General features: G+C 38.0%; 4 protein-coding genes across 5 annotated transcripts; 3 read left to right on the top strand and 1 right to left on the bottom strand.

Moving 5' to 3' along the window:
* Positions 1–343: 343 nt before the first annotated feature.
* On the top strand, positions 344–5573 carry LOC104899808 (beta-fructofuranosidase, cell wall isozyme). Its single transcript, XM_010687078.4, has 7 exons — positions 344–545; positions 1752–1760; positions 2420–3288; positions 4149–4307; positions 4399–4643; positions 4891–4981; positions 5258–5573. The coding sequence occupies exons 1-7, from the start codon at positions 344–346 to the stop codon at positions 5435–5437; spliced, it is 1755 nt and encodes a 584-aa protein (XP_010685380.2). The 3' UTR covers positions 5438–5573.
* A 1708-nt stretch (positions 5574–7281) lies between these two features.
* On the top strand, positions 7282–13367 carry LOC104899807 (fructan 6-exohydrolase). Of its 2 annotated transcripts, XM_010687077.4 has the most exons (7): positions 7282–7707; positions 7864–7872; positions 10525–11405; positions 11518–11676; positions 11785–12023; positions 12808–12898; positions 12987–13367. In XM_010687077.4, the coding sequence occupies exons 1-7, from the start codon at positions 7497–7499 to the stop codon at positions 13197–13199; spliced, it is 1803 nt and encodes a 600-aa protein (XP_010685379.2). In that variant the 5' UTR covers positions 7282–7496; the 3' UTR covers positions 13200–13367. The 2 variants fall into 2 exon arrangements, with proteins under 2 accessions (XP_010685379.2, XP_057252078.1); XM_057396095.1 differs by lacking the exon at positions 7864–7872.
* Positions 13368–14537: 1170 nt separating this feature from the next.
* On the bottom strand, positions 14538–14918 carry LOC125499460 (uncharacterized). The gene has a single exon (XM_048648291.1). The coding sequence runs from the start codon at positions 14916–14918 to the stop codon at positions 14538–14540; it is 381 nt and encodes a 126-aa protein (XP_048504248.1).
* Positions 14919–23094: 8176 nt separating this feature from the next.
* Positions 23095–24115, top strand: LOC125499461 (uncharacterized). The gene is made up of 2 exons (XM_057390877.1): positions 23095–23378; positions 23453–24115. Exons 1-2 carry the CDS (start codon positions 23247–23249, stop codon positions 24113–24115), a joined length of 795 nt encoding a protein of 264 aa, XP_057246860.1. The 5' UTR covers positions 23095–23246.

Raw genomic sequence — 24115 nt, 5'->3', positions numbered from 1 at the left:
CCTCTAAAAGAGGAGAAAAACCCTGTCTTTCGAAGGAGGTCGAAAAACCTTGTCTTTCGAAGGAGATCGAAAACCTTTTCTTACGAAGGAGATCGAAAACCCTGTCTTTCGAGGGAGAAATCGTTATTGGAAACCTAAAAACAAATAAAAAAAAGCAAAGGTGGGGGCTTTCCAACGGTAAAAACCGATGGAAGCCCCTTTAAAAATCAACAATGGAGGCTAGGGTTTTGAAAGTAGAGAGGAGAGAGGGGAGAGAGAAAATGGTAGTGATAGACTTTGGTGCAGTAGTTATATATATACATACATAGTTATAGATATCTTTAATTTCCTACATTTTATAAACATGGCTTTGTTTTACAACATAAAGGTAGTGACCACTTTTTTGTTTGCTTCACTTTTCTTTGGCTATGGTGTAATTGAGCTCCAAGCCTCCCACCATGTCTCCAACCACCTTCAAGATGTTGCGACTTCTCAATCTCTTTTTTCAGATGATCAGCCTTACCGAACTGCCTACCATTTTCAACCCTTAAAAAATTGGATGAACGGTATCATTTACAGACTACAGTAGTATATATTCATGAAGTTTTTTTTTGACCTACTAATTATTTACATGTATACTAGCATATTTTGCACGCTATGCGTACGTGTCCTGTTAGTTTTTTTTTAATTTTCTCAACTAGTTACGTTATTAATCCGTGTTATAAAAAATTTGATTTGTAAATATATTTATAATTATTATTAATTTTTTAACTATATTTTTTTCTTAAATTAATGCTTTATTGGTTTTTTTATAGTTATTTGTTCATCATTATTCTAATATATTATCGAGAGAAAGAAATATACAATAGAAGAAAGTTTGTGCTCAAATAAAGTGGAAAAATTTGTGTATCGGATTCAATTGTCGAAAAGAGTTTGATTTACATAATAGAAATTACTAAAGAATAATCAACATTTAGGTTTGAAATATTATGAGTATAATTATTAATATGAAATTCAAATTTTTTATTTTTTCTTCTAATTGTGTCAATCAAGTTATATTGTCATTTTAATTTTTTAATAGAGTTTTTCACACATAGGTAAGAAGAGGAAATCATTCTCCTTAATTTAATATTTAATTAAAATTTCAAATTCAATTCCGTTATTAACTTGTTCAATATATATGGCAAGTAGGAGGAAAAAAAATTATTTAGTATATATAACAATTTAAATTCATTAAAGGTATATTAGACTTTTTAAGAGGAGACACCATCTTCCCTCCCCCTTCACTTATATAATAGAGATATATATAACGTATATATGCATGCATCTAGCTTAAATGGTTGTATATACTTTTTCTGATTGGCAACTATTTTCAACTGTCTCTAATAATAATGGACACCTTCAATCATTAATTAACCAATGAAAATTTTAAAATCTACAATATAAGAAGTGGCTTTGACGATGAAACAATTTAACAAGATTTCACTTGATATAAGAAGTGGCTTTGACGATGAAACAGTTTAACAAGATTTCACTTGATAATATGCTGTGTTTATATGTTAGCACAAATTTATTGTGAATTTAGGGACTTTAACGTTAAACGTAAGATAAAGTTTAACCATTGAGAAGAAACATTGTATTTCTGCTGCCTTTGATGAGAATATATATCTATTATCATCATAATGATTTCTCATCTAATTTCGATTTTTTTTCCCTATGTGCATGGCTACGTGATGACGGAATGCGCAAATATATACCGGATATTATTATAGATCCGTGTGGTAAGTTCTTTAGTGGCCCTTGAACAACTCTTCTCTCTTACCCCATACTATTTCCAAAGCTACTAGGACAAAATCCCTAAACAGATAGGGGATGAATTACAAAGTGTAGTACCACTATAACAAGAGAGTTGATATGCAACTAAATATAAGGACGATCCACGATTTACGAAATAAGACTTAGTCCAATGGTAAAGGTTTTGCCTTATGATATTCAATGTCATGAAATCAAACTCCACTAGGAGTTCTGGGGGGGAGAGGTTTCCCTTGCCATTCCCACTCCCTCTTAAAGTGTCTAACCTGCAAACCTGTCTGGTTATACCTGTGAGAGGTGTCAATTCAGTAGGATCCTTCATCTTACCTAAAAAAGAAAATCATCCATGACATCATGATTTTGGTCATTGAAAGTGGAAATTAACTATTTAGCCTTACTCATCTAACTAAATAGAAGTATTAGCTATATAGCCTTACTCATCGACATTTTAATCTTAGAGAATATACTAAAACAACATGTAAATTCAATTTTTAAGTCAACATTAGAGATGTGTTCTCTATTAAGTCCTTACACAAACACACTAGTAAATAGTAATAACCCAATCAATAAAATATCAGCATTTGCAAGATATAAAATTGTACTAATAAAAACAAAATTTTTGTTGCAGGCCCAATGATATACAAAGGAATTTATCACCTATTTTATCAATACAACCCAATAGGTAATGGATCACCAGATGGTCCTCGAGTATGGGGCCATTCAACATCATTAGATCTAATCAATTGGACTCCACAACCATTAACTCTCCTACCACAATTGGAAGCCAACATGAATAGTAGTTGGACTGGATCAATCACTATACTTCAAGATTATAAACCTGCAATTCTATTTACTGGAATCACTCCAAAAAATGAACAAGTTCAAGATTTGGCATTTCCTAAAGATTTATCTGACCCATATTTAAGAGAATGGATTTTAGTACCTCAAAATCCAGTTATGTCTCCAACCCAAGAAAATAAAATAAATGCCACCTCATTTAGGGACCCGACGACGGCTTGGTGGTTGCCAGATGGCAATTGGAGAGTGGTTATTGGAAGCAAAATAGAAAGGCGTGGTTTGGCTTTATTATTTAGAAGTAAAGATTTTATTAATTGGGTTCAAGTTGATCATCCGTTATATTCATATGAACTTACGGGTATGTGGGAGTGTCCAGATTTTTTCCCGGTTAATGTTAATGGAATTCCAATTGGTGTTGAAACTTCTGCAATTGGTCCTAATGTTAAGCATGTGCTTAAGCTTAGTTTGGATGATACTAAGCATGATATTTACACAATTGGGACGTATGATGCTTTCAAGGATGCTTACATTCCTGATGTGGGTTTTCAGAATGACTCGAGTTTGAGGTATGATTATGGGAAATATTATGCTTCTAAAACGTTTTATGATAGTTCAAAGATGCAAAGGTTATTGCTCAGTTGGGTTAATGAGTCATCGAGTTTGGCTGATGATATTAAGAAGGGATGGTCCGGAATTCATGTAAGCTTATTCTTTTTATCTAGTACATTTTTCTTCGTTTTTCCATCTTAGCAAAATTATTTATTTTACACCCGAATATATGTGCACTCAGATGGTGTGCGTAGTGCATAACGTGTTACACAGGGACGCATCACATAGTGTTTATGGGTAGCATGTGTCATGCATGTGCCACCTAGAGATAGCAGTGGGTAATGGACCCTACCCAAATTCGTGGATCTAGATTCATTTTTTACGGATCTGGATCCTCAAATTTTGGACCCTATGGATCCGGGTAGGGTCTGGATCCTCCAGATTCGTTTACTCGTTTTTATATTATTATTATTATTATATTATTATTATTATTATTATTTAATATTATAATATTAGTTATTACAAGTAATAACGGATTTTTGCTTGGATTTGGAATTATTGTTCTAATTAATCTGCGAATTTACTGGATTATTGAGTTCGAAAAATCGGTTGATAATTGTTAATCTTCCAGAAATAGTTGATTAATCTACAGTTTGATAATTAAATAGTTGTAAATGGTTGCAATGGTTATTTTTCAGAAATTAAATGTAATTTGTGATTGATATTAGATGACCTTATTGTTTAAAATCTTTAATCATTGTGAAAATTAAGGTAGTTTGAACAAAATAAGCAAGGATCCGTTTTGGATCTGGATTCGTAGTATGCATACGGATCTAGATCTGGATCCTCATTCTTATTACGTAATGGATCGGGATAGGAACTGGATCATTGCCTAAAAAACGGATCTGGATCCTAGAGGATCCTGTCCAAATCCGACCTATTGCCATCTCTAGTGGCACCGAACAACATCTCGTTGTACTCAACTTTACGGGTTCAAATTTTAAATGCAGGCTGTTCCAAGAAGAGTTTGGCTTGACATATCAGGGAAGCAGTTAATTCAATGGCCAATTCCAGAAATTGAAAGCTTGAGAATAAATCCAGTAATTTTACCTATTCAACTAATCAAAGGAGGATCAGTAATTGAGATTCCCGGCATTAGTGCTGCACAAGTAATCAAAAATTAATATGTTCATCTATATTAATTTATAGAATATAGAGGTATTATGTCATTTGTCTAAAATTTTCTAAGGATATCTACAGGCAGATGTAGAATTGTCATTTGGGCTTAGAGATTTGTCGAACATTGAGAAGTTTGAAGCAAGTTGGACCAACCCACAATTGCTTTGCAGCCAAAAGGGAGCCTCAGTCAGTGGTGGGCTTGGCCCATTTGGGTTACTCACTTTAGCTTCAGTGGGCCTTGAAGAATATACAGCAGTTTTCTTCAGAATTTTCAAAGACTATGACAATGATAAATTTGTTGTTTTAATGTGCATTGATCAGAGCAGGTGATTTAAAAATTCTATTATTCGTTCATAGATATAGATAATTTTCAGTTTTGTGTAAAAGAGACGGTCTAATTTTAATATATAAAAATAGACCTAGTCACTAAATAGATTAAATTAGTCATCGAAAGAAATTAACCTAATTACTATTGGGCAATTCTCTTTTTAATATTGGGCTTACCATTGCCTAATTTTAATTTAAAAGTAGGCGATCTCTTACAAGATAAACTCTTCTAATTTTATTTTGCAGGTCTTCTTTGAATCCAACAACAGACAAGACAACATATGGAACTTTTGTGAATGTGAATCCTATTTATGAAGGGTTGTCTTTAAGAATTTTGGTAAGATATGTTAATATTCCCACTCCACTATGATCTATACCCCTTAATATGTAAGTTGAAAATATATTAATTTGTTACTCGATCAAGGGAAATAATATATGCAACTTTAAGCTACAACTTTATATAAGAAGATATTAGTGAATAATTAAGCATTAATAATACTGATTGACTATCGCCGCGTAACTTTGATAAATTCGTAAACTAATACTTTTCAAAAATGCTTATTATTAATCCTTAAGGCTACATATATTAAAAGAATATTTCCTTTTGTGGCAGATTGATCACTCTGTAATAGAAAGCTTTGGAGGGAAAGGTAAAAATGTGATTACCGCAAGGGTGTATCCCACATTGGCAACGAATGATAAGGCCCGTCTCTATGCCTTTAACTACGGGAGAGGGAGCGTTCAAATTACCTGGTTAACTGCTTGGTCTATGAAGAAAGCTAATATCGCTTAGTCCAAGTCCTGATTACACCATATAAGAGTGTTAAATGATGTATGTAATAAGTTTCATACTAGCTTTGCGAGGTGCTAGTATTGGAGTAATGTGGTCCAAATGGTGATTGCATAAGATGTGCTAATTTACCTTGATATATTCTTAGTTAGTATGAAAACCATTAAAGAAACGAAAAGATAAGAAAACAATCAACAAACAAATTTATGTGGTTCACCAATTATGTATTGACTAATCAACAAACAGGATGATTCAATTATATATAAATACAATAGTCACTTTATACAACTTTTTGCAATTTTAAATTTTTAATGTCTTTTAAGAAATTGGTTTGTTACACAATTGATGCACTGCTCTAATTGACAAAACAAAGATAAAAGGTTAGTAACTTTTTTAGGGCAAGATGCGAGGGCTCACTTGAGGAGGATAAGAGGAATCTTCTTCAAATGAGTCCCATGAGGTTTGATTCTTAAACTTCAGGGATATGAGATGTGAAGCGATACCACTATTTCACCATATCAACCTCTAATTGAGGTTAGTATATGAGGTATGTGTTAAACAAAAGAAGTTCTTAGAACTTCAGCAACATTTTCTCTTAGTTAGAGAGACAAATGACATAAAGAAACGCGGGAGAAAAGATAGAGAGAAGGAAGGAATGAGATTGTATTATTATGATGTCATTAAAATAGCAATGGTTGTCTTATACTACCTCTGTTTCAAATTAATTGTTACACTTTGACATTTTACACTATTCACAAATTGCACTTTGACCCTCGTTTGTGATTTATACGTGAATAAAAACATAGTCATGTGGGATCTTGTTAGATTCGTATTAGTATGTATTTTATTAATATGTACTTTTTATAATGTTTACAAATACAAAACTAAAGATATATGTCCTCAAAGTTTTTCATTGGCATGCGTGAAAAATATAAGTGTAACAATTAATTTGAAACAGAGGTAGTATAGGACAAAGCAATAATGTGTCATAACCAATTAGAAGAAAGCTTATAATATTATAATCAATCATTGATAAAATGAGGTGTACAATCTCATAACAAACTTTAATTACTCATTTATATTTTGTGGGTTACTCATTCATATAAGTATGAATTTATTCATTTATTTTTGCGCATTAGTACTTAATATTTTTTTGGATTACTGAGTAATATAAGTACTTGTTACTCATTCATATTTTACGGATTACTCATTAATATAAGTAGGTATAATTGATTACTGAAAGAAAGTGTTACTCATTTATTTTTGGGGAATTATATTACTGGTTAATATTTTTTGGGGTTAATAGTTAATATTGATGGATTTTTTATTCGAATATTTATAAATGAAAAATCGAGATAATCAGGGTTTACCTTGTAGTTCGTTGTTTTCCAGAATGCATTCCTGAATTTCCTCTCAAGTGTTTGAGTTTAATACAAGTTGATTCATTGACTCTTCTATATCCATGGATTCTTGCGATTATCCATGAATTCTTCATCAGTGGTTGAGTTCATCATTTTTCAACTTTCAGTTTTCTAGGAATTTGTTTGAGTTTAATTTGTCTCTTACCTATAAAATGACAGCGGATTCTTATTAAAGGCGAGCAATAACATTACACGTGTTCTTAAATTGCATTTAATTTGTTTTTAAAAACTAAACACGCGCCTCTATTGTGCGTGTTTTGGCCACACCCCAAATTTCGCTTGTGACTGGTTGTACAGAATACGTGCTGAAATATGAATATTTTTCAGAAGTAAAGAAACTTTACAACTATCCCATGATTCCCATCTCCGGAGCACGTTGTGTGGCATAGAGTATTAGAGTGTACAACTAAGAAATGCAGACCAAACACATCATTAGAAAGGACAATCGCAAAACCTTAACAAATAATCCTAGAGTAATATAAGAAAGACTCTTCTTTAAGTCAATACTATTATAATACATAATCTAAATCTAATACTTCTTATAATTATAGTATTTAAACCTACATCAAAGTACATAAACTGAAGATCAAACCTACTTTTTCATCTAATCTTAATCAAAAAATCCTAATTATTTCTCAGCAATGGCTCCCAACAATGGGAGTTGGTTAGTGCTGAGTATTTCTATGATGCTACTCACCCATGGTATGATCATCATAGCAAAAGATCAAGCTATCCATCATGATGATGATGATGATCATGATGATATGCTTATTAATGATCATCAGATGATTAATGATGATGATCCATATAGAACAGCTTATCATTTTCAGTCACCTAAAAATTGGATGAATGGTATGCAAACTTTTGTTTCTCTCTTTACTTGCTTTAATTAAATTAAGTCTTGCTTATTCTCTTTGTTTATCTAACGTTTTGTTGTGTTATTTGTTCATGAAATTGCTGTAATTGTTGCTGGAAATTGGATACGATTTTGGGCTTATTTTTTTGCAGATCCTAATGGTTAGTTTTCTATTACTAAACTTCTTCCTTTTTTTGGTTTCGTTTGATTTGCAATTACAAATTTGTTTGGTCATGTTTAATAGATGATTTCTTATTAGTTTGTGCCATGTTTTAGAAACGGACTTCTGGGTTTATGAAAAATTTTAGACTTCCATGATTAGTTGATTACGAAGTTTTTTTTTTTTTTTTTGGAATTGTTCCCTTCCATCCACTTGCATAATTAGGAGAGAGAAAAAAGAATATATAGTCAAAAATATTAATGTTGTAAGTATTTCATCAGTTCGAAAATAAATAAAAAAATTACTATTTTAAACCGTTTCAAAATAAATAAAATATTACTTTATTTGGTACTTACTTCATTCTATTTCTCTGATTATCATATATGTCTCTCCTTTTCTTTATCTCTATTTCTCTCTTCTCCTAAATCACCGTTGCAAGTAAAAGAATGAAGCTAAGTAATAGTGATATGTTTTTAAAATCAGAATAATATAAGATATATTTTGGGCCATTTGTGTATCGGCCCACACCAATTAAGGCTTTTTTGGTGAGTAGGAAGCATTTGTAGATTGGGGAGTTTCTCAAGCTAATTCACAAAACTTGTCGTAACACCTTAGGGGCTCACTAGTAGATATTGTTTTTTATGGGACCTACCCCGCAATGTTTTGTTTTAATGCAGAACTGAAGTTTTGCCCAAAATGCCTCTAATAGGTTGATGTGACCACCTTTATATAGAAAATGTTTCGTTCTCCTCAACTTACGAGGTAGAATAACCAATATTTTGAGCATATCTCCGTTTCTGCACCAAAGCAAAACCTTGCGTGCTAGGGCTAATAAAGGATAATATTTACTAGTTGGCCCCTAGGGTGTCACAACAACATTATTGAGTTATCATCTAAAACTTTTTTTTCATTTTTTTTAAGAAAATAACTTTTTGATTAAATTCTCTACAACTTTATCAATAACCATTATAACTTTATTAATGCTTATAATTAACCACAATGATGCATCTATCCAAATATATTAAAAAGTGTTCTTAAACAAGTCTACACGTTACGTGACACTGTCCTTTTTAGTTGTTTCGTTTCATGTTATCAACATAAATTAAAAACATGCATGCTCCGTACAAAATTTGACTATGTGACTTCAAGTTAATACAGTAAAGTTCTAACCAATGAACAATACTACTTTTTTTGTCATAAAATATGCATCTCCCGAGGAATAGTCCGAGCCTAATAATTAGTTTATCATCTATAAGCCGCATCATACTATTAACTAATATATGACGCATGTTATATAAGAATTTGTACTTACGGCAAACCTTTAATGGATTAATCTCTATTATATAAGGGAAGGGGGGAGCAATGGTGTCTTCTTTTGAAATGCCTATTTTGCCCCCCCCTTCCCTTTCTAAATTACAAATTCACTCACAAATCAAAGGGAGCTTCAAACAAAAATACCAAAAATATAATTATAACAATCACTCACAAGTCAACTAAAATCATAAAATTGCATAATTTGCATTATGCAAATCAATAAAAAGAGGAAGCTTTACAAAAAATTAAAAATTCACTTACAAACTACAACCTATGAAAAAATTGACTTGAAATCAAAATGTCCACTTTCTTTACAATTTATGAAGTACTGTACTTAATTCAAAAATCAACTAAAAAATTATAATATTAAAAATCATAAATAAATTCAATAAAATTTCTATTTTGTTCATAGAATTTAACTTTGAAAAGTAAAAAAAAAAAAAGAATGGTGAGAGACTTAAGTGACAGAAACTAAACCAATCAAATTTTGCAACTAAAAACAATTATACTTCATATGCCTATGTTCAAATTTCGACTCTTATGCTGAAGAAAATCGAGTTTCCGTTTCGAAAAAAATTCAAACACGCATCGCGTGCAAAATATTCTAGTTGTATATTGTTCTACTGTCTCTCATCCTAATTCAATATGGGCTAGATCAAAATCAGCTTATTTCAAACCTAGACTTCAGTTATGGGCCAACATTTAGTAACTTCTAATTTTTGTTTAATTTGTAAAATTTTGTAGAGGTGATCAAGTTAGTTAACTCTCTTCTCAAATTGGGCCAAAAGGTTGCGAATCAAACTTATTCCCCAAGCTTTCATCGAGAAGGATGTTGCTAATTGGACATCATCTTTAATAAAAAAATGATAAAACTCAAACCAATGTGGTTTCAGGTCGAATTTGAATCAAGTTTATCTGAAGAATATGTCTTATCAGATACCGTCTACTTTTAAATTAAAATTAGGCAATGGTAATCCCAATATTAAAAAGAGAATTAGCCTAATAGTAATTAAGTTAATTTTTCCGTCAAAAAAAAAATTAAGTTAATTTCTGTACGTGACTAGTTTAATCTATTTATTGACTAAGTGTACTTCTATATTAAAATTAGACCGTCTCTTTTAATAATTTTTGTTACCTGAATAAGATTAACTTGGTTCAACGTCAAATTTAAACCAAGGCTACGTGAATAAGATTTGGCAGGGCCGCTTAATTATAGATCGGACCTAATGCCATATCGGTCACCCTGCCCATAGGCCATAGCCATAGATTTCAATGTAAGCACCTTTGTGCCAAGGTTTACTCCAACCCCACCTACTTACATTCTTTTCTTTGTGTACAGGACCTATGATATACAAGGGAATTTATCACCTATTTTACCAATACTATCCTTATGATCCTGTATGGCACACTGAAATAGTATGGGGACACTCCACATCAACTGATCTAATCAATTGGACACAACAACCAATTGCTCTTTCACCATCAGAACCTTACGATATTAACGGATGTTGGTCAGGATCTATAACCATACTCCCACAAAACAAACCTGTTATCCTATACACAGGTATTAACAACAAAAATTACCAAGTTCAAAATCTAGCCTTACCCAAAAATTTATCTGACCCTTATCTTAAAGAATGGATTAAGTTACCTGAAAATCCATTAATGACTGGAACACCCACTAATAACAACAACAACAACAACATAAATGCTTCTTCTTTTAGAGACCCATCTACTGCATGGCAATTATCAGATGGTAAATGGAGAGTTATAGTTGGTACACAACAAGAAAAACGTGGATTAGCTGTTCTTTTCACAAGTGATGATTTTGTTAAGTGGAACAATACTGGAAATCCTCTGCATTCAACTGAAGGTAATGGAATTTGGGAGTGTCCGGATTTTTTTCCTGTTTATGTAGGAAAGTCATTAGGTGCAGATACATCTATTATTGGTGATGATGTTAAACATGTCCTTAAATTAAGTTTGTTTGATACTCAATATGAGTATTACACTATTGGGAGGTATGACATTGAGAAGGATATATATGTACCAGATGAAGGATCAATTGAAAGTGATTTAGGTTTAAGATATGATTATGGTAAGTTTTATGCATCGAAATCGTTCTTCGATGATGAGACTAATCGAAGAATACTATGGGGGTGGGTTAATGAATCTTCTACTCAAGCAGATGATATCAAAAAGGGCTGGTCCGGAGTTCAGGTAATATATCATAGAGTACTATATATATATACAAGAACTTTTAATTTCTACCTCCCAAAATGTGATTTTCGATGTTAATGTAATTGATTGGTGACTTTTGTTTGGGCTTAAGGCAATTCCAAGAACAGTTGTGCTAGATAAAAGTGGCAAACAATTGGTGCAATGGCCACTCGCGGAAGTTGATATGCTACGCGAAAATGATGTAGAGTTGCCTTCTCAAGTGATTAAAGGAGGATCACTCGTCGAAATATCTGAAATCACAGCTTCTCAGGTATATTAGAGGTTTGATATCATAATGTAACATCTAATGCCCAAGTACATTACTCAAGATTCAAGAATCAGCAGGATATAATGTACTACTCTGTGTTTTTTGGTAAAGGCGGATGTAGAAATTTCATTCAAAATACCAGAATCAAACTATGTTGAGGAATTGGACTCAACATGGACCAACCCACAAATATTGTGCAGCCAGAAGGGAGCATCTATTAAAGGAAGATTTGGACCATTTGGACTGCTAACTCTAGCTTCCATGGGATTAGAAGAGTATACTGCAGTATTTTTCAGAATTTTCAAGGGTCCAAACAAGTATGTGGTCTTAATGTGCAGTGACCAAACCAAGTAAGTAGCTCATATAGTCATATATGTTCTTGATCGCTCTCTTTGTTAAATAATACTTCCTTCATTTTGAAATAAGCGAAACAATTCTGTTTTTTGTTTTTTATGTGAGTTTTTTGAGAGAAGTGTTTCACTTATTTCAGAATGTAGAAAGTATATATAACACATCCTTATGCTAGATCGTAACAAGTAAGAATATTGAACTCTCCATATTACCCCAAAAAATTGTATATTGCTTGTTTTGGCTAAGAAACTAGTCAACAGAGTGATGTGTTTAGGGTGAGAGTCAAATCCCGAGTTGGAGTATAATCCTGAGTCTTATCACCGCGAGTCCTGCAAAACAAGAAAAAACTGGCCCGGAGGTATCCTCGGGAAAGCCCCTCCGACGCACAAGTCAGTGACAGGCTAGAGAGAGAAAGTAAGCAAGTTGAGAGAGATGCTCTGGTTTGTTAGATGAGAATTGAATACCTGTTCATGGATGAGACTGTTGATATTTATAGTGTTGGGAACCCATCAGACATGAAACCTTTTTGGGGAGCATCCCAATACCTAGGAAAGTTGTCACCTTTTTAGGGTAAAGTTGTTTTAATTATGAAAAGTTGGTGGACCCTTTTGGTGCCTAGGGCCGAGGCTTTGGGGGAAGTGTCTTCTGATATTTATTGGGCCTAGCTATAGGTCCAAACATTGCTCATTAAACATTCCTTAAAAAAGTGTTACTATAAAATGCGTCTCTTGTTTGGTACTAATAAGTTGTTAATACAAATGTCTCTCTTCCTTGTTGGTACAGGTCTTCTCTAAACCCAACCACTGATAAACTAAGTTTTGGAACTTTTGTGGATGTGGATCCAATTAATGAAGATTTATCTTTGAGGATTTTGGTGAGTTGAGACAAATTTATTAAGAGAATTATTACCAAATTTATAGAAATTTGCAAAATGGTAACTAAACTTTTTTTTGGTATGACAGATTGATCATTCCATAGTGGAAAGCTTCAGTGCCAAGGGAAAAAGTTGCATTACTGCTAGAGTTTATCCTACTATGGCAATTAATGACAAAGCAAAGTTGTATGTGTTCAACAATGGAACAGAAGATGTTAAGATTACTAATATCAGAGCTTGGAGCATGAAGAAGGCTCAAATCAACCTCTCAACAGATAATACTTCTAATATGACATATTAACATGGTTGAGAAAGAGGAGTTATGACAAATCTTATGCTAGTCTAATCTGATGATGGTGTAGTGGAGCATATGTTTTAGTGACTTGATTTTATGTTGAATAAGTGAATTCTTTAGATGTAAGCATCAATTTTGATTTATATCATGTGTCCCAAATTAGTTGCTGCGTAAGATTTTCGAGATCTCCAAGATCCAACACATTTTTTATACCATTGATATTTTGAATTGGAGATTAGTGTAAGGATTATAAATGGTTAACACTTGAAAATTCATATTAGAGCAAATCTTAACTGGATCTATTTAGGGCTGACAAAAGTTGACCCAACCCGATAATTCGACCTAAAACTAACGTGAAAATTTCGGATTTGATTGAGATTTTCGACATGAAATAAAAAAACGAGTCGACCCAACATGAAAATATAATGGGTTAATTAGATTCGGGTTGACTTTTGAACCTAAAAATAACCCGAAAAACCTGATTTAGAAGTTGGGTTATTTTCAGGTCGAGTCAACCTATAATTAACCCAGATTTTCATAGCTTATACGACCTATCATATGTTATTCTTATTTGTATATCAAGCATGGTTATTTCTTTGATCATCTAATTTCATTCAGGTCATTAACCCAGACTTTCATAACTTAGCGTGTATAGTCAAATTTCATTCAGGTCATTTTGTGGTGTGGCATCAACCGAAATCGGAAAGGTCAGGTTTGGGTTATGATTTTCGACCTGAAATTAGAATCAGTTCGGGTTAGGGTAAGTGACCTGAAATATAAATTAGGTCAACCTGAGATTGACCCAACCCGACCTGATTGTCAGCCCTTAGATCTAATTATGTACTAATTTTTTGCATAAATTTAAAAGAATGTCATCAAAGTTGATAAACTTTGACCCTAAAAATATACCACTCCATTTTAAAATAGATGATATGGTTTGACTTTTTCACTGTTCACGACACTCCCTTCTGACCGTGTACGTATGAAAAAATATAGAGTCATATGTGATCTTGTTAGAGTTGACTTAATATATACTTTCACATTATCAACTTTTTATAATTTTTACAATAAGGAAATTAGAGATATTAATAGTTGAAGTTATGTGTTGGTAAGCGTGTCAAGAGAAATGTGTCAAGTATTTTGAAACAGATAGCGCAGTTGGAGTATGGAGTGTGAAGTGTTGTCCAGACCTTAATAGAGAGAGTATCTCCAGAAGTACCAGCCTTAAAAAATAAGAAAATCAAAACACATGACTATATTAATTTTTCATATGTATAGATCAATTTATTCGAAAATGTGACTGGTGATATTCAAACTAGCAAGCAACTGATTCATTAAAATCAACTAACTTCCCTCCAAGACCTTAATAATTGATAGAGCAATAACAGTAAGTTCACGAGCATATTTATCTTTAGCACCTATAGGAGATGGTGGTTTTCCTTTGAGCCCATTTTCACATGTATTAAACTTATCAACTGCATCACTTATAGCTTGATCAGCATATCTAGGGTCTCCTGGTTCCATTCTTTGCAATGCAAAAACAGCTGACACCAAATTATTTTTGATGATAAAATCATATAGAAAAGTACATTGTTTGTAAGTAGGTATAAGTATTGATTCAGGAGGCTCTCTTTCAATTAGTCTAGACAATGTACAAAGTATATCTTCTGTTTCCAATTTCACTTCTCCTAGCATGATCAACCCGAGCCCGGCTACGCTCGCCATCGGGCTCTTCGGGCTGGCCCGAAGGATCTGTTCGCATAACGTCGGGTTTGGGGTTTTGAGACATGTGTCGGCTATCAAATCGGCATTAGCATGTATAGAGATGGAAAATATTATCACTAGCAAGAACAAAAATTTCATTTTATTTGGTTATTATGTAGCATTTGAAGGATAAGGTTTTATCTATTTGTGTATGAGAAAGCATTAAGATTGTGATTTCTTTTTTATAGTGGAAGGCTTTGGTGAAGTTACGAGTTTTAGCCTTAAGATATGTAATCCCAAGTGCTTGCGTAACTGCATGGATGGTGTAGTAATTAGTGTACTCTGTGAATTGGGATATTGTAATTGATGACATGCAGAATTTATCCATCAGTTTGATATCATGGCTGATATAGTGGCAATTAATTGTTATAGGGTGTGTAAGTTCTATTGACTATCAATCTAAGAATAATATCAAACAATAATAGAATATCAAATAATAAAGCAGGAAAGAACACACCAGAAATTTTACGTGGAAACCCAAGAACTGGGAGAAAAACCACGAATCTGCACTAGGAATCGATGAATGTTTGATAGAGATTACAAAAGCACTCAAGAGCTCTCTCTAAAGCTTTCTCTCTCTCAAACTATGTGTTTAAAGATGATGAATAATGAATAAACATAATTAGGGTTCTATTTATACCCTCATTAATAACAAAAACCCGGAAAAAATAGGATTTGCGGCTCGACACCCCGCGGCCGCGCTCGACAACCCGCGGGCGGACAGAACCCGTCAGTTTTGTCAGTTCTTCGTAATACCGTCATAACTTTCTCGTTTCTCACCGGAATTGGACATATGACCTATCATTGGAAAGCTCTTGGAACAAGCTATCACCTCCACTTTGAATCACCTCAAAATCATTTATAGATTGAAAAATATGTCCATTCAAAGTTGGCCTTATGTCCCAAATGACGTTTTCCTTCTACACAACCTCATCTCCACACCCATACACCTCCATGAGCTTCATATCATGCCATATACCCAACAATCTCCCACTTGGAGATAGATGTAAGTGAAGAAAACTTCATACCTTCATCATCCTCTCATTCATCACAACTCCTACACACAACTCCCACTGCAAAAGCAATCTCTAGTTGTGCCCAAACCATGACATACATCAAGCATCCCATGACAACACATCTCCTCTACACCAAGGAAAATAACATTGAAGTTTGCACCAACTCCAATTCAAAAGACATCAAAGTCTACACCGATTTTGATTCTTAATCACTACACTCCAAATCATTGCACCATCACTCCATGAACCTACACACCCTCCTACCCCAGAGGTCGGATCACCTTAAAGACAAGCACAACCAAATGAAGATCCCTTCCTCTACAACTAAGGAAGACAATCACTTCCTCTCCAATCAAAGAAGCACATTGAAGTCTCATCAAACTTCAATAAAACCAATTACCACCTAAGCCAAAGAAACTTCTCATTGTTCTAAAAGCAAACTCACATTGCTCCCACTCGAACAATACACCCTTTGTTCCACTTAGGATTTCCGGCACTACATGCTTGTGTGCCGTCTTCACCTTGTTCGCTTACCGGTCAATTTGCCACCGGGATACCGCTTCACCACGGTTCTCATCCCTTGACCCACTATCGATAGTTTTCCGACCAAACGATACCTTACATGAAGTTCTCATCCCAATCCCGGGCCCCTTCACTGTGCTCCCCATGGTGTAAAGTGTTCCAGTCCTTGTCCCACGAGCTATGATCATTGCTCCCTTGACAATTTTCCAAGAACCACCATCAAACACAACCTTGTAACCCGATGTAGCAAGTTGGGCTACAAATATCAAGCTTTTCTTCAACCTTGGGATGAACTTGACATTTTTCAACTCCAACGAGCCACCATGAGTGAGTTTCACACTCACATCACCTTTCCCCATGACTTCCACTGCCTTTCCATCCGCAAGATAGACCTTTTCAAGTTTTCCGGGTTTGAAATTCCGAAACAACTCCTTGCATGGTGAGGAATGATGAGAAGAACCCGAATCCAAGACCCATGATCCCGAGCACCCAACCAGCTCTTCCTGATCATCAATGCTTACCATCAAAGCATCGGAATCGTACTCAGAAATCAAGTTAGTTGATGCATCTTCTTCATCATCACTTTCTTGAACCTTATTCTTCCCTTTCCCATTCACTTTATATATATATATGTGTATATATATATATATATATATATATATATATATATATATATATAATATATATATATATATATATATATATATATATATTAGGACAATCTCTCTTTAAATGTCCTTCATTACCACACCCCCAGCAAGTAACACTAGCTCTGCCTTTTGACTTACTCCGGTCCCCCTTTAACTCCGATTTTCCCTGAAAGTTCCTCCCTTTTCCCCTCCCTCTACCTTCTGCACTGTATGCTCCAGATGATTCTCCACTCTCCTTCCTTCGAATGCTCTCACTCAAAATCAGATCACGGACAACATCATAAACCAATTTCTCTTTACCAGAGGAATTACTAACAGCAGTTACAACAGTTTCCCAAGCAGTATGTAAAGAGGACAACAAAATTAGGGCTTTCACTTCATCCTCAAAGGCAATATTAACCGAAGATAACTGACTTATTAATGAATTAAATTCATTAATATGTTCAGCAGCAGAACTACCATTAATCATCTCTAAACCAAACAAACGGCGCATCAGATATACCTTATTCATTGCAGAGGGCTTTTCATACATATCTGACAGTGCTTTGATCAATCCAGCCGTTGTTTTGATATCCTTGACATTGAACGCCACAGTCCGAGCCAATGTCAAACGCACCACCGCTAGTGCCTGTCTGTCCAGTACTTTCCACTTAGCCTCCTCCATGTCAGCAGGCTTATCAGTCAAAGGTTGATAAAGATTTTTATGATATAAGATGTCCTCTATCTGCATCTTCCAATATCCAAAATCTGTCCCATCAAACTTCTCAATTCTAATCTTTGAATCCTCCATTGTTAATTATTCTAGATCTAGACAATAATCAAACCTAGCTCTTGATACCACTTGTAAGTTCTATTGACTATCAATCTAAAATAATATCAAACAATAATAGAATATCAAATAATAAAGCAGGAAAGAACACACTAGAAATTTTACGTGGAAACCCAAGAACTGGGAGAAAAACCACGAATCTGCACTAGGAATCGATGAATGTTTGATAGAGATTACAAAAGCACTCAAGAGCTCTCTCTAAAGCTTTCTCTCTCTCAAACTATGTGTTTAAAGATGATGAATAATGAATAAACATAATTAGGGTTCTATTTACACCCTCATTAATAACAAAAACCCGGAAAAAATAGGATTTGCGGCTCGACACCCCGCGGCCGCGCTCGACAACCCGCGGGCGGACAGAACCCGTCAGTTTTGTCAGTTCTTCATAATACCGTCATAACTTTCTCGTTTCTCACCGGAATTGGACATATGACCTATCATTGGAAAGCTCTTGGAACAAGCTATCACCTCCACTTTGAATCACCTCAAAATCATTTATAGATTGAAAGATATGTCCATTCAAAGTTGGTCTTATGTCCCAAATGACGTTTTCCTTCTACGCAACCTCATCTCCACACCCATACACCTCCATGAGCTTCATATCATGCCATATACCCAACAGGGTGGAGCCCAGCTCAGCCCACTTTGACCTGATTTAGGCCATCAATTATGGCTCACTCGACCCAACCTAACCTGACATGATTGGTTATCAGGTTATTTTAGATAGGTTTGTTGACGGTTGTTAAACAAAATAAATGAATTTAAAATATGATCTATTTTTAAGTAATAGAATTCCATCCATTTCTTTTTGCAAAATATATAAAGTAATTAATATTTTATGATGATGGTGTCGAAGAAAGCATAATAATAAATTTTGACGGTTGTTAATCAAAATAAATAAATTTAAAGCATTATCTATTTTTAAGTAATAGAATTACATCCAATTCTTTTTGCAAAATATATAAAGTAATTTATATTTTATGACGATGGTGTCTAAGAAAGCATAATAATAATTTTTTATGATATCTCGTAAATTTTCCCATTCATGTATTTTTAAACGTACGGAATTGACCATCCAAATCAACACTATTTTTACACACAAACAAAGTCTTACCTTTTAGTGAAAGCACATATGTGTTCGATAACTTCTCAGTAGAAGCATGGTTTGTACAAGTCTTTTTATTTCATTAATTATATTCTAGATATTGATATGGGATTATTTGGACTACAAAATTAAACCAGATTCTCAAACAAGATTTCATAAATGCTAAAAACAATTTGTTTCTGCCTAGAAATTAAGGGTTCTGATTCCTTTGCTTAGGGAGTACCGGGTCAGATTCGAATGTCCTGAGTTCAAAGTCCGTACGCCGGAATCCTGCAAAAGTAACGGTTAGACTGCCCCGGGGGTTGTGGATCGCCTCTCCGACGCTCAAGTCAGTGATCAAGCTTAGAGAGATAAAGTCTAGAGAGAAATGCTCTGGTTTGTTAGGTAAGAATTCAATACCTTCTCATTGATGAGGGGGTTGAGTATTTATAGTGCTTGGGATATCCCAACTGTAGGCCAGCTGGGGGGCACTGATAGCTGGAATGCACCACCACAGGTGGGGCCCACTGGAGGCTCTAAGGCATTTATTGGGCTGAATTATCCTTGGTAAGCTTAAACCAGGAAATAAGCCCAAACAATTAGCCCCACGCCAGGAATGGGAAATATCGAAGCCTTGCTGACATGTTTCCCGTTCGTGGCGGAACCTAGACAGTTTGGAACCCAGGCTGACCTGCTTCTTGGGCAGGAAAGGAGGGCATGCGCCGACCCAGTATCCTCAAGGAGGAGGGGTGGCTGGAATGCCGACCCGGTCTCCTCGAGGAGAAGGGTGGCTTGAGTGCCGACCCGGTCTCCTCAAGGGGAGAGGTGGCTCGAGTGCCGACCCGGTCTCCTCAAGAAGAGGGGTGACTCGAGTGCCGACCCGGTCTCCTCAAGGAGAGGGGTGGCTCGAGTGCCGGACCCGGTCTCCTCAAGGAGAGGTGGCTCGAGTGCCGACCCGTCTCCTCAAGGAGAGGGGTGGCTCGAGTGCCGACCCGGTCTCCTCGAGGAGGGGGATGGCTTGAGTGCCGACCCGGTCTCCTCGAGGAGAGGGATGGCTTGAGTGCCGACCCGGTCTCCTTTTAGGAGAGGGGTGGCTTGTGTGCCGACCCAATCTCGCCAAGAAATGGAGGGGTGTGATTAGTTTACGGCTCGGACTAGGGACCAATGAGCCCCATGTTAGTCCGAGCCGGTTGGACGCGGCTCGGATGAGGGGCCAATGAGCCCCATGCTAGTCCGAGTCGGTGCCTGCTCTCGCTAAGTCAATCTGGGACTTAGGAGACTTACTCAACCAAGGAGGAGTGCCTCCAGGGCCGAGCTAGTTGGACGCGGCTCGGATGAGGGGCCAATGAGCCCCATGCTTGTCCGAGCCGGTGCCTGCTCTCGCTAAGTCAATCTGGGACTTAGGAGACTTACTCAACCAAGGAGGAGTGCCTCCAAGGGCCGAGCTAGTTGGACGCGGCTCGGATGAGGGGCCAATGAGCCCCATGCTTGTCCGAGCCGGTGCCTGCTCTCGCTAAGTCAATCTGGGACTTAGGAGACTTACTCAACCAAGGAGGAGTGCCTCCAAGGGCCGAGCTAGTGGACGCGGCTCGGATGAGGGGCCAATGAGCCCCATGCTTGTCCGAGCCGGTGCCTGCTCTCGCTAAGTCAATCTGGGACTTAGGAGACTTACTCAACCAAGGAGGAGTGCCTCCAAGGGCCGAGCTAGTTGGACGCGGCTCGGATGAGGGGCCAATGAGCCCCATGCTTGTCCGAGCCGGTGCCTGCTCTCGCTAAGTCAATCTGGGACTTAGGAGACTTACTCAACCAAGGAGGAGTGCCTCCAAGGGCCGAGCTAGTTGGACGCGGCTCGGATGAGGGGCCAATGAGCCCCATGCTTGTCCGAGCCGGTGCCTGCTCTCGCTAAGTCAATCTGGGACTTAGGAGACTTACTCAACCAAGGAGGAGTGCCTCCAAGGGCCGAGCTAGTTGGACGCGGCTCGGATGAGGGCCAATGAGCCCATGCTTGTCCGGGCGGTGCCTAAGGTTTTGGACCACTGGCTGAGGTGACCGAGTGGGTAACCTTGAGCTGATGAACTGGCAATATTGAGCTGGTGAACTTAATAGTTTCTTGGGAACCCAAATGCCACGTGGCAACGGTGGATTATTGGGGTGCTTGAAAACATGGTGGCGATTCAACTTCTGGTTATTTATGACTTTTGTGACGATTGATATTCCGAGGGGTGTGCCTTTTGAACAGTTTTGGGCAGTTGGGAGGCCCATTAAGGTGCTGAAGACACAAGGCCCGGTCCAAGATGTAACGTGGCACGCGAGAGAGGATTCTCCTATAAGTAGGAGAGAGGGGAGAGATTTTTGTCACTTTTACAATTCTCTCTCTCTCTCTAAATTTGACTTTTCTGCTCTCTCTCTCTCTACTTTAGAGCATTTTCCTCTCTAAGTCCGAGCCCCATCTTCTTCGTCCGACCAGGTACGCCTTTGTTTTGCTTTTTTACTAAGTTTTTCTTCTCTTTCTTTTAATAAAATCGGCCGACCCCCTTCTGTTGATAAATAATGGGGAGCTCGTCCGAGTCAGTGACACCCCCTCCCTCACCTCCTTATAATTTAGCCGAGGAAGTGAGGGGTATGGGAATGGTTTGGTGTCAACTTTAATAAGTTGCCCGGATCCCTCGGCGTGCCTGAGGCGCTTTCCCTCCCAAGTACTCCTTCGCAAGCCGAGGAGGAGGAGGCCGAGGGTACCATCCCCCTACCCTGGGAGGTGTCCCTGGCCTATCCTTCTTCGAGGAGTTACTTAGACAAATATTTGTCTGATGGTGTAGTTAGGATAGCTATGCCAGGAGAGGAAGGCGAAGCTTCTACATCGGTCGGCTCGCGTATCCGAGATCGACCCAAAGGCGGTCCGGGCGCAAAATTTCCACTTCCATCTTTAATAAAGGCCTTATTGGAGGATGCCCGAGGCCAAGCAGCGAAGTTCCAAATAAAGGACCCCTACATACTGGTCCGACCCGATGCTAGCCATACCATCTTGTCTCCGCCGCCCGGTGCACGGCGTTTACTATAAGGCCATGGAACTAGGCTTAAGATTCCCGCTGACCCTTCGAGAAAGACATTCTGAACGCCTACAACATGTGCTTGGGTCAGCTCTCCCCAAACTCTTGGGGCGGATCTTAGCGGTTCAGGTGATCTGTAACATCATCGGTGTCAAGCCGACCCTGACCCTTTGGCGGCATATGTATAAATTGTTCGAAATGCCAGCCGGGACCATGGTCCGGGCTGGTGGTGTTTTCAGGCTCGGCGGGGCTATCGTACGTTCTTGATCTCCCCACTCTCAGAAGGGGTTCCGCCGAGGATTCGCCTTTGTGTACTATGGTGGGGAATGGGGCATCCCCACCGTGCCCCCGTCATCCGAGCCAAACCATTGTTTAAATTTCAAGGTGCCAGAGCTATCCGACGAGGAAGCTGTGGCCGCCATCTACTTTCAACTGGAGGCTAAGATAGTCGATGGTGGCGAGGTGTTCGTAGCGGGGAACTGGCTCCCGAGCTGCAAAATGTTCAAGAACGAGCACTTCCTCGCCGCATTCGGCCTGAGTCCGGCCTTTCCCAAGGGTAATTCGGCAAAAGGGGTCCGGTTGACTTATATTTATGCTTGCTTTGATATTTTGCTCTAACTCTTTTTCCTTTTGCAGAAGCCTCCCTAGCCTTTCTCAAAGAGACCGACTCAGAGATGGCTGAACGATTGACCTCTGCTGCACTGAAGGCGGCTCGGATTAGGGCCGAGATGAAGGCCAACAAGATTAACAAGCCTTCGAAGCCAAAAGTGAGAACCCTTTTACTTCCGACCCGGTTTAGCTTTAGGCTTTTCAATTTCTCACCAACTTTTAATGTGTTTTGCAGGATCCTTCCAACCCTAAACCGAGGAAGCGCAAGGAGCGCACCGAAGAGAGGGTGGAAATGACGGAAAAGGCTTTGGCGAAGGCCCGAGCCGAGCAGGAGGCTTCCGCAAAGAAGGCTAGAAAGGATCCTTCTGTCGAGGTGAATAGTCCTCGACCCGATTCCGGAGGTGGGGAGACCCATGTCTCGGTCCATCCTTCAGATTTCGAGCCTGTTCGGAGTCCGGGGTACGAACCGGGGGCCTCTCACCCTTCTCCGACCGAGCGCTCTTTGTCCGAGGCGCCGGTCCCGTTTACACAAATGTCCAAGACGGACAAGAAGAAGAGGATCTCCGACGCACTGGAGATCCTATGTACTCAAACTGACCGAGACCACATCAATGAGGTCAACGGGAGGAATGAGTCGAGTGAGCTCTTCCGCTCTTGGATGGACGTAAGTGAATTTTTCTCCGCCCTTTTACTTGCTTTTTATTGGCCAACTTCTAACTGTTGTTTATTGTTCTGCAGTTTTCCATCCGGATGACCAAGGTAGCCGAAGACCGGCTCGCCCTGGTACAAGAGGTCTCGGACCTGAAGCAGGCGGCTCGGACGCACTTTGATGAAGTGTACCAGGCGAAGGAGGCTAAGCGTCTGGCCGAGCTCCGCTTGGAGGAGGCCAACAAAAAGATCGAGAAGGGCGAGGCGACCTGGAAGCAAGAGAAGGAGGACTGGCAGATCGAAAGGACCAACCTCTCTCTTGCCAAGGAAAACGCTGAGTCCGCCAAAGCTACGGCCGAGACCAAGCAAGCTCAGGCCGAGAAGGATTTGGAGGAGGTCCGGCTCAAACTCTCGGCGGCCGAGGCTCAACTGAAAGAAGCCCAAGCGGCCGTTTCTCGCTCTCAGGAGGAGTGGTTCCAAGCTTGGCAGAAGTCGGATGACTGTACCGATTTCTGTGCCGACGTGGGCCAGTCTTCCCATAAGATGGGCGAGGACGAGGCGCTTGCTAGGCTTAAGGTGGCCTTTGCTGATTCCTGTCCCGAGGCCGACTGGAACTCAGTCTGGTCTCGCTACCAGGAGTTAGCCGATGCCGATGCAGCTGAGATCAAGGCCAAGATGGCTGAAGAGATGAGCTCGGACAGCGATTCTGATGATGGAGAAGAAGATGCTGGTAGCACCGAGCCACCTCCGTGA

Source organism: Beta vulgaris, chromosome 7 (genome assembly GCF_026745355.1).
Source record: "Beta vulgaris subsp. vulgaris cultivar EL10 chromosome 7, EL10.2, whole genome shotgun sequence".
NCBI lineage: Eukaryota > Viridiplantae > Streptophyta > Magnoliopsida > Caryophyllales > Amaranthaceae > Beta > Beta vulgaris.
This window is presented reverse-complemented; position numbering and strand designations above follow the sequence as displayed.